The following is an 11,401-nucleotide window of genomic DNA, read 5'->3' on the forward strand; positions in this document are numbered from 1 at the left end:
CTTAATTGGACATGGCTGAAGCCTACTGATTCAGAATCAGAATCATCTTTATTTGCCAAGTATGTCCAAAACACACAAGGAATTTGTCTCCGGTAGTTGGAGCCGCTCTAGTACAACAGACAGTCAATTTACAGAACACTTTGGGGACATCAAGACATTGACAAAAAACAATTGTGCAAAAAAATGCAGAGTCCTCTAGCACTTAGAGCAGTTCGAACGACTAATATTGCAATAGTCCGGTGCAATGACCATTGTGCAAAGGGCGGTGAGACTTCAAGGAGTGTATGTGGTTTAAAGTGACGAGTAGTGCGATCATCTGGGACAATGTTGGTTGTGCAAATGTTACAGATACTCCTCAATCAGTGTGCAAATGGAGCAGATGCTACTCTGGCATGAGTGGCCAGTATATGCAAATAGTGCAGCATGGCGAGACAACTACAGTGAGTGCACGAGTAATACATAATTGGCCCCACAGAAATGTGACAACGAACTCAAGTCAAAAAATTGCCAGCTTGTTGTAATGGTTAGGTTAGGTGTTTAAGAAGTTGATCGCAAGAGGGAAGAAGCTGTTGGAATGTCTACTAGTTCTAGTTTGCGTTGATCGGTAGCGCCTACCTGAGGGAAGGAGCTGGAAGAGCCGGTGACCGGGGTGCAGACGGTCCGAGAGGATTTTGCACGCCCTTGTCTTAGTTCTGGCAGCGTGCAAGTCCTCAATGGTGGGTAGGGGGGGTACCGACAATCCTTTCAGCAGTTTTGATTGTCCGTTGCAGTCGGAGTTTGTCCTTTTTTGTAGCAGCACCAAACCAGACTGTGATGGAACACAGGACTGATTCGATGACCGCTGTGTAGAACTGCCTGGGGAGTGACTGCATCTGTTTGTGGAAATATAACCACCTCATCGGCACATAAACCTCCAATTGAAGTAAGAATCCGATTTTAAAAAAAATAACTTGAGCTGCGACCTGGCCCTGCGACTTGGTCCTGTTGGGGTACTGGCAGTTAGAGGTCCTGGCAGGTTGGGGCATTGGAATAATGAAGTTAGGGCCACAAATGGCCCAGGGCTGTAGTTTGGACCCCACACTGTAGGACAAGTGCAAAAGTATGACCCATGCAAATGTTGGAAAAAGGTTCGGCTGCACAAAAAGAGAAGACGGGCAGCAAATGGCCCCTGGGTCGTAGGTTGGACACCACTGCTGTCAGAGAAGTGCAAAACCATGTCAAAGGTTATATTGAGAAAATGCTGGCCGCACAAAAATGGGGGATGGGCCGCAAATGGCCCCCAGCCTGTAGGTTGAGGTCCTTGGAGGTTGGAGTATTGGCATGATAAAGTAAGGGCCACAAATGGCCACCGGGCGGTAGTTTGGACACCACTGCTGTACGACAAGTGCAAAGGTATGGCCCATATTGAGTAAATGTGAGTCAAACAAAAAAGGAGGATGACCCGCAAATGGCCCCCAGGACTTACGTTCGACACCACTTCTGCAAGACAAATGCAAAATTGTGACCCATGCAAATGTTGGAAAAGGGTAATTAACTCCTAGGCCTCCTACACTACTGTATCCATTGTTGGTCATTGTTGTAGATCATTTTCTGTTACGTTTACGATATAGGTTGTAATGATTTTGTTTGTGTCTGGGTGCTAAACGCGTGTAGGAATTTCCGTAGGTGTAGGTGCAACATAGCGCAAATAGGTCTTTGATTAACTGTCACTGTCCTGTTTTGTGGCGACATGAAAAAAGGTACAGTTGAAGAGCCTCCATCGTCATGTAGTATGTCGGGGGGGGGGGAGCTTTTGATAACTTATGTCCCATGTGTTGAGATGAAACTGACCAAGTTTGAAGTCAATTGGATGAAACCTGTAGAACAAATTCGCAAAAGTGTGACACCTGTAAATTTTCCAAACGTATACATTGAAAAAGGTCGTAAGGTCAGTTTGTGTTGAGTTTAGGATATCGGTTGTAATTACAATTTTGTAGGTGTCGGGGTAATATACGTACCACTCAAGTTTGGTAGGTGTACGTGTGATGTACCACGTATAGCTCTTTGATGAACTGTAAGTGTGGCATCTGCAAGCATGCGAAAAAGGTCGAACCTTACAATTACGAAGTCGCAGGTCACTTCCTGTTGGATTTAGGGGATGCGTATCTTTGAAGTTTTTCTAAGTCTGGGGTCGATACAGATCTGAGTCGATTTTTGTAGTTCTAGGTGAAACATACCACGAACGAGATTTTCATGAGGTTTAGGCATTTTCGGTTTTGTAGCGAAATCCATCCATCCATTTTCTGATCCGCTTCTCCTCACTAGGGTTGTGGGCGTGCTGCAGCCTACCCCAGCTATCATCGGGCAGGAGGCGGGGTATTGTGGCGAAATGTGGAATGAAATGTTTGAAGCCTCGCTCCCGTCACACAGTTCATCAGATAAAAAAACATTTGATAACTTTTAATGTCCTATGTCTAGAGATGTTATAGACCAAGTTTGAAGCGAATCGGATGAAAGCTGTAGGAGGAGTTCGCAAAAGTATAAACCCGTTTTTTTCCTTCAGGAGGTCACAGGTCACTTCCTGTTGGAGTTACAATATCGCTCATCTTGACTTTTTTGTGCATCTGGGTCTCTCCTCTATATCCATACCAATTTTCAGACCTGGAGGTCAAACATATCACCGAATTGTCCTTTGATGTACTTTCAGCATTGTTCTCAGGGGCGCTGTTGAGCCATTTTTTTGGGAAATCGCGCCCAAAAACGTGAAATGACTAAATTTTTCACCAGGCCCGATGTGCATGCAAAACTTTGTGAGTTTTCGTGCACGTTCAGTACCTCAAAAATGGCCTTATTTGGATTGACTAAAATAATAATAATTTCTACAAAAACAATAGGGACCTCACAGCAGTCGCTGCTCGTGCCCTAACTAGAGCTGCGAGCAGCTATAATCAGCCCTTGCACCCCTGCTGTACTGGGAGTTTGAGGTCCTGGCAGGTTGGGGTATTGGCACAATGAAGGGCCGCAAATTGCCACCTGGCGGTAGGTTGGACACCACGCCGTAGGACATTTGCAAAGTTATGGCCCATATTGAGTACATGTGGGCCAGACAGAAAATGAATATGTCCCGCAAATGGCCCCCAGGCCATAGGTTGACACCACTGTGCAAGTTCAAACGTATGACACATGCAAATGCTGCAAAAAGGTCCGGCCACACAAAATGGGAGGACCGGTTGGAAATAACCCCTGGGCCAAAGGCTGAAGACCACTGCTGTCAGAAGCGCAAAGCCGTGTGAAAGGTTATATAGAGATGCAGGCCACACAAAAAAATGGGGGATGGACCCCAAACCATAGGTTGGAAACCACTGCTGTTGGACAAGTGCAAAGCCTTTTCAAAGGTTGTATTGAGTGAATGCGGATGTTGAAAAAGGTAATGGACTCTTAGGCCTAATACGCTACTGTATGTGTTGTCAGTAATGATGATCGGACTGTTAACTACTGTGAATGTTACATTTACAAGACCGTAGATGATTTTCTGATGAGTTTAGGACATGGTTTGTAATTACAATTTTGTTCATGTGGGGGTGCTTCACGGGTATAGGAATTTTCATAGGCATAGATGCAACGTAGCGCAAATAGGTCTTTGATGAACTGCCACCATGTTCCGTTTTCGGCGACCTTAGAAAAGCTACGGTTCAAGAGCCGCCACTGGCATATAGTATGTCGGGAAAAAAAAAAGCTTTCGATAACTTTTGATGTCCTTGGTGTTGAGATGGTACTGACCAAGTTTGAAGTAAATTGGATGAAATCTGTAGGACAGGTTCACAAAAGTGTGACACCTGTAAATTTTCCAAAAGTGTATCTTTAAAAGGTCATAGGTCAGTTTCTGTTGAGTTTAGGATATAGGTTGTAATTACAATGTTGTCGGTGTCGGGGTAATACAGGTACCTGCCAAGTTTGGTAGGTGTGACGTACCACAAATAGCGCTTTGATGAATTGTATGGCATCAGCAACCATGCGAAAAAGGTCAAAGCTTATGATTACAAAGTCGCAGATAACTTCCTGTTGGGTTTAGGGCATGCGTGACTTTGAAGTTCTTGTACGTCTGGGGTCGATGCAGTTGTCAAGCCGAGTTTTGTAGCTCTAGGTGAAACATAACACGAACGAGACTGATTAAATTTAGGCATTTTCGGTTTTGTGGCGAAGTGTGGAATGAAAAGTTTGAAGGCCCACCCCTGTCATATAGTTCCTCGGATTAAAAAGCTTTTGATAATTTTTAATGTCCCATGTCTTGAATTGATACACACCAAGTGTGAACCGAATCCGATGAAAGCTGTAGGAGTTCGCAAAAGGATAAACCCTGATCACTTCCTGTAGGAGTTATGATATCGCACGCACTGACTTTGTGTGTGTCTGGATCCCCTCTATAGGCGTACCAATTTTCAGAGCCGTAGGTCATACGGATCACAGAGTTGTCTTTGATGTACTTTCGGCATGGTTCTAGGGGGCGGTGGCGAGCCATGTTTTGAAAATCCCGCCCGAAAACGTGAATTTATAAAATGTTTCACCAGGCCCGACGTGCGTACACAATTTCTTGAGTTTCATGTACGTTTAGTGCCTCAAAAATGGCTCTGTTTGTGATGACTAAAATAATAAGAATAATTTCTACAAAAACAATAGAAAACAATAGGGACCTCAGCAGGTCACTGCCCTATCCCAGCTATCATCCAGCAGGAAGCGGGGGACACCCTGAACTAGTTGCCAGCCAATCGTAGGACACATACAAACAAACAACAAGCACTCACATTCACACCTACGGGCAATTTAGGGTCTCCAATTAATGCATGTTTTTGGGATGTGGGAGGAAACCGGAGTGCCCGGAGAAAACCCACGCAGGCACGGGAGAACATGCAAACTCCACACAGGCGGGTCCGGGGATTGAGTCCTCAGAACTGTGAGGCTGAGGCTCTAACCAGTCGTCCACCGTGCCGCCCTGCTCGGGCCCTAATAATAATAATAATTTCTACAAATACAACAGGGACCTCGCAGCTCACCTGCTCAGGCCCTAATAAAATAAAATAAAAATCACATGTCACTATCACTTTAGTCATGAGTAGATACAGTTAAGTTAGACTGCATATTATTGTTAGAGTTCACACCGATTTTGTCGGTCTGATCGGTATCGGCCGATAATTAGCATTTTATGCGGATCGGCTGCTCGGCTTTAATGTCATAATTCACCGATCCGATCAAATACTCCGCCAAAAGACATTTACTCCGCGTTGCCATCATATACAATATATTTGAAATCAAAAGCTAGTGTATTTGTAGCCTTGTTGGGTGTCTTTTGACGTAGTACTGTAAATATCTGACGGCCAATAAATACATTTAAAAAAACATGTCGGCGGTGTGGCACAGACAACACGTCAGAGACAGACAACAAGTAATGCCCGTATCAGACTACAAGACAAATTCAGACTACTGCAAAAAAATCTTGTATACCACCGCATCCCGTTTTTTACGATCATTTGGCTTGATCTTGTCAACTCAAATGCGACCGGATACACTCGTTACCGTGACGACAACAAGAGTGGATCGCGCAGACTGTATTTCAAGGACAAAATGGGGAAAAACGTGTGTTGGTGATCATCGGTGCTGAGGACAGGAGAGGACGTTTGTTTAAGGCTTGCTTGAGGTATGTTCATGTACTTTTAATACGATACGGCTCGCAAGCAGGCAACAAAACATTATGTAGCCTAGCAAGCTAGTGCTAGCACTAACGGTTTTACGTAAGCATGCCGCCGTTCTGTTGAATCATGCTCTAAAGTTTCGGTGTGGGTGAAGTAATTTAATTACAATAAAGTAATTTAATTAGAGTAAGTTAGCACCCATTATTTCTGTCATGTAATGTTGGTTTGACCTGACTAATTAGAATAGCACGATCTGACTAGATCAGTGATTTCCAACCTTTATGGAGCCAAGGAACATATTTTACAATTAGAATAATCTCACAGCACTCCAAAAAACAAAAATGTCTCAACTGCCATCTAATAGAAGACCATTCATTCGTTCTGTCTGTCACTATGCGTCACTGGCATAAATAGATGAACAAAGATAAATTTATTGTAAATATATTTTTTTGAGCAATTAAGTACATAAGTATATTCAGTAAATGAACAGGTCATTTAAATAGACACAATGCTCCATCTTATGATCGGATTGGTGATCGGTTATCGTTTTTTTAAACTCGCCGAGCGGTCATCGGCCCCAAAAATCCTGATCGTGTAAAGTGTAATTATTGTTAATATTAACTGAATGAATTAAAGAAGAATTAAGAAACAATTAAATTAAAGAATTTAAAAAAAAATGTGCTACTTACCCGAGGATGCTGAGGCAGACTTTGCCATTGCGGTAAAAGTTGGGATTGAACCGGACAGTGTTCTGACCGGTGGTGATGAGCTTGACCCGTGGCGGATGGATGGGGTAGTCAGGAGGGCATCGAAACAGGAAGAGGAAGAAACCACCCTCATATGGTGTGTCAAATGGCCCCGTGATCAGAGCATGGATCTTAGAAAGAAAATAAACCGCATACTCTGTTACAAATTATTATTCATATATCATTTAAGTTAAAATGAACAATTTAATTTTCATTTTCTGGGGAAGTTTTTTCATGGATAATATCTCCATGGACAATATTTAGATTACTGCAAACTGATTCCTTCAAATAAATTCCTTCAAATAAATTCCTTCAGGTTTCTGTCAGGAAAATGCACCATAATAATAATGCAACCTTTATATAAAAAAACACAACAAATAAAAACCCTGATGAACAACAAGCAGGTAGTCAGAAGAACCTCACGGGATCCTCCAAAGGTCTGCAGTCTCCCATTCAACTTGCAATAAGTTGATTTCGGCCCCCTCATACCAACGCTCACAAGGACCAACATTTATAGTAGCCTCAGAAGTACACTTGAATAATTTTACAGCTGGTTTATTCACTGATTAATGCTGTGATAATTTGGCTGGAGTTCCGGATGGTTTGTAGATGGCCACTTTCCAACAAGGCTGCGAAGTTAGCAAGGAGTTGGTAGAGATGTTCTAAGCTATATTAGGGAGTGCAATGGTACACCACTTTAGAGGTTTAGTAAAGGTCTCAAAATTAACATTGCAAAATATATTTTTTGATTAAAACTAACAGTATTAAAAACTATTTCCTGCAATGGTATAAAAATAATAATAATAATCCACAGAACAATAATTTTCATTCAAGACAACACACCATTTTATGCTGCAAAAATGACCAATGAAGCTCTGGCTGCTGTGCGTGTAAAGGGAGAAAAACTCAGTGTGGCCACTATCTTCTCCTGACCTCAACTCTATTGTGGCCCTGTGCAGCCTCCTTAAAGACCCAGTTACGTCATTTTTGTGTTTTCCAAATACATTAAATATGCTTTAAAAATATTTTTACAAATTATTCTGTTGAATCACAATTTCAAAGCAGTCTGATTTTCATTGAAAAAAATGCTTTCCTGATCATTTTTACACTGAAGCCTTCTATGGCAATATATACCGTTATCGCGAATGGATTCAATTTATACTGTCATATGAATTATACATCATATCGCCCAACTGCTATCCTTCCCACACCGTTTACCTGATTGGGATGAAAATACCCTCAAATTAAAGCCGTAAGTCTCCAGTTAAAGCGGATCTTGTTCTTATAAATTTAAATCTATTGTGGTGGTGTTCAGAGCCAAAAGATGAGAATAGTGTCCATGTCCAATGTATGAAGAGATGAAAATGTATGGCGTGAATGTTATGCATGAGCTGAGGTAATTCATGTATGATTGTCATCAGTTAGATAATAGAATCACTCCTCTACCCCTATTGGCTATGAGTTATGAAACATGTCAATCTATATGCATCATAAGACTTATTTAATAACGAGCTTTTATTTATAAAAATAATGATGAGATCTGTGTTTGCAAACCTTTGTTGAGACAAGGAACCTATAACATTACAAAAACTTCACGGTTTTAAAAAGTATCGAAGTTGTTTACCGTATTTTCACGACCATAAGGCGCACTTAAAAGTCTTAAGATTTTCTCCAAAATGGACGGGCTGCCTTATAATGCGGTGCGCCTTATGTGTGCACAGAAATCCAAAATCTCTAAATGTTGTTGTGTGATGAGCGCTCTGCTTGAGTGACTGGGTGCATTTCCTGCCGACACGTTGCTTATACAGAGGAAAAGCGGACGTGGCTGAGGACAACATGCGGCCGTTAAAGGGGGAAGGGTGCACGTGAAGGAGGACGCTAAAGGCACGCCCCCAGTACTTATATAGCGCCGGTATGTGCATTGTGCAAAACAACATCGGTTTGGAGAAGGACCCCCGAAAATGGGACCTACGAAGAGACGTGCTTACGAAGCACAGTTAAAACTGCAAGCTATCAGTTACGCGGAGGAACATGGGGGAATCGAGCAGCCGCGAGAGAAGTCAACATCAACGAATCCATGGTTCGCAAGTGGAGGAAGCAGGAAAACGAGCTTTGCCAAGTCAAGAAGACGAAGCTGAGTTTCCGCCGAAACAAGGCAAGGTGGCCCGAGTTGGGAAAACCAACTCGAGCAATGGATTAATGAGCAAAGAACAGCCGGGAGAAGCGTCTCTACAGTCCCCATTCAGCTGAGTGCAATAACTCAGAGCTTGCCATCATTCCGGGAGGCTTGACGAAGGAACTTCAACTGCTGGACATCGGTGTAAACAGGGCGTTCAAAGTGAAGTTGCGAGTGGCGTGGGAGCGATGGATGACAGAGGGCGAACACAGCTTTACTAAGAAAAGGAGGCAGCGCCGGGCGAGTTACGCCACAATTTGTGAATGGATTGCGGATGCTTGGGCTAACGTGTCTGCTTGCACTGTTGTTCGAGCTTTCGTAAAAGCCAGCATAATTTCTGAGGAGCCGCACGATAACGAGACTGACTCCGACAATGACGAGAGGGAACCTGGCGTGTTTGATGGAGAACTTGCCCAGCTGTTCATTTTGTATACAGAACATGAGGATTGATCAAAAAATAACATGAGTACATTGTTAAATACTTCAATAACGTACAACCGAACTCAGTTTTCCTCCTGCTGCCTTTTTAAAAACATTGTTTTAGCGTGCATGCATGCTACCGTATGTTTTAAGCTAGCGTATGTTTTACCATGCCTGCGCCCAATAATACAGTGGGCCTTGTGTACGTGTTAAATACAGAAATAGACCCCGTAGCTGAGACTGCGCCTTTTAATGCGGCGGTGCACCTTATGGTCATGAAAATACGGTAATTGAACACAAACCTTATATATTTGCAGGAAGCCATGACTTATTCTGTTGTATGACTGGGGAGAGGTGAATACAGTTTTATTGTACTTTTTTGCTATCCAAGGGAAGAGCATTTAATTGTTCTGCCTGTCACGATGTGCTGCCGGCATAGATAGAACATATATTTCTGATTAATAAAGCATGATTTAAATTCTAATACAATAATAGAAATTATTAATAATGCTGTGAAGATATACTTTCAGTTTTAACCTAACTATACAAGAGAACTTATTTTCCTAAGAGTCAACGTGTACCGAACAGAAAACCATGACCACAAAACCGAGATACGAACTGAACCATGGATTTTAGTAACAGTTGCATCCCTAATATATTCTGATCAGATCTGCGATTGGGTACGCCATCCCTAATATATTATGATCAGAGCAGTGATTGGGTATCAGTTAATTGCAATTTGCTAATCTGTAATTGGCTCCAAAAATACTGAATGTGTAAAGCCTACACTTGACCACAAGTTTAGGGCATTTGACCAGTCTCCTGTTTTCTTCATTTTTTGGGCTATGGGGGTAGGGTGGTAAGATGAAAGCCTTATCTGACAAAAAAAAAGGAAACACACACTTGAACTCTCCCAAATGCCTCTGGGATAATGCGGTCGGGTCCAATGAAACCAAGATTGAACTTTTTGTCCATAAATTTAAGGGTGTTTGGCACAACCACAACACTGCTCATCATCGGCTACGTTCACACTGCAGCGCATGTCCAACATCATTTTTTTTAGCTGAGCCTCACACTTTTTTTTTTTTTTTTAAATCAGGAAGTCAGACTTATTTCAAAAGCTAAGTCACAGGTCTATTTTAAAAGCAGTAACAATCATTTAAAAGCCGAATCTCTGGTGCTAGCAGGTGCTTTACCTTGGTCATATCTTGGGGATCAGGGACAACAAACATGCCTGGAGGCGGCTCCTTGTAGATAGACATGATATCCCTGCAACACAAAATAACAATGATATCCCTGCAACACAAAATAACAGGTCACTCGTTCAACAAGTGGTTTTCAAGGGGTCTACATATTTAAAATTAAAATAAAGTATGATTACCATTTTTGTAACAACTCACATTACCGAACGTCTCCATAAAGTTGATATACTCTCAGTTCTAACTTATTAGAAAAAAAAAAAAAAAGGGGGGGGGGGTGTTCATGCAAGTTCAGTTTTGATTTCATTGTTGAAAAGTAGATTACCTCTTTATCCTTAAAATTGCAGGCTGTGAAGTCTTTTCATTGTCCCAGTCCGTACTACGGGTCGGGTCCCAGGAAGCAGCGTATACCTGTGTTAAGGGGTCCGGTTCGGCCACCCCGGCGACCCCTTGCCCAGCACCCTGAAGTGGTGAAGAGGTGTGTACGTTTGTTGATACCGACACGACCGGTGGAGATACGCCAAAAGCGTTCCAGAAGTTCGTCTGAGTAGCCGCAAGGCCATCCATTGGGGACCCTTCAGGGCTTAGGCCACTCTGGTCACCCTCAAAAGCCGAAACTGTATTGGGGATGAGGGGTGCACCCGTCAGAGAGTTAGCCAAAGTCTGTGGCGAGGATCCACCGCTTTGTCCGGTGACGCCAGAGCCAAGTGTATCACCGGTTGACGCATCTCCAATGCTGTCCGCCATAGCTCGCAGGCTACCAAGCTGGAGCTAAAATGCTGGTGTTAAACAATTTATACAAATTGTCAGAAGCATTGACAGCTAAGCGACAAGTCTGAAGTCTCTCCGCTTGTGTCGTAGTTCTGTGGTATCAACGAAACAACGACCCTTGACGAAAGGAGGCCAGAAAAGGAGAGATTTCTTCCCCTGGCATAGTAGCTTTTCTCGTTAGCTTCACTGTGGTTTCTGCAGGCCTAAAAAGTAGAAAAGGGCCAGCAAACTCACGTCTTCCGCATTGTTAGTCTCTGAGACAACGTACCAGCAGGTTACGTTGACTTAAAAGAATATAGGTCCCAAATAAAAAATATTCTTACCACCGGTACCCAGGTCAGACCCTCAAGAAGGCTCAATTTCGACATCAGATGTCGTCCCAAGTCAAGATACAAACGTATGGTAATTGGGAACTTCCGGTAA

General features: G+C 42.8%; 1 protein-coding gene across 4 annotated transcripts in view; it reads right to left on the reverse strand.

Annotated features, from left to right (window-relative positions):
• Positions 1 to 11,401, reverse strand: part of ube2z (ubiquitin-conjugating enzyme E2Z) — a 30,302-nt gene extending 18,901 nt beyond the window's left edge. The window contains exons 1-4 of one of the 4 annotated variants that reach the window (XM_061701090.1): positions 11,302 to 11,398; positions 10,533 to 10,824; positions 10,205 to 10,277; positions 6,356 to 6,543 (exon numbers count right to left, since the gene is read on the reverse strand). In XM_061701090.1, coding sequence (XP_061557074.1) covers positions 6,356 to 6,543; positions 10,205 to 10,277; positions 10,533 to 10,774 — 503 coding nt within the window. In that variant the 5' untranslated portion in view covers positions 10,775 to 10,824; positions 11,302 to 11,398. Of the gene's footprint in view, positions 1 to 6,355; positions 6,544 to 10,204; positions 10,278 to 10,532 lie in introns of all 4 variants that reach the window. The other 3 variants (XM_061701089.1, XM_061701091.1, XM_061701088.1) reach the window with 3 other exon arrangements.

Source organism: Phycodurus eques, chromosome 16, assembly GCF_024500275.1.
Source record: "Phycodurus eques isolate BA_2022a chromosome 16, UOR_Pequ_1.1, whole genome shotgun sequence".
NCBI lineage: Eukaryota > Metazoa > Chordata > Actinopteri > Syngnathiformes > Syngnathidae > Phycodurus > Phycodurus eques.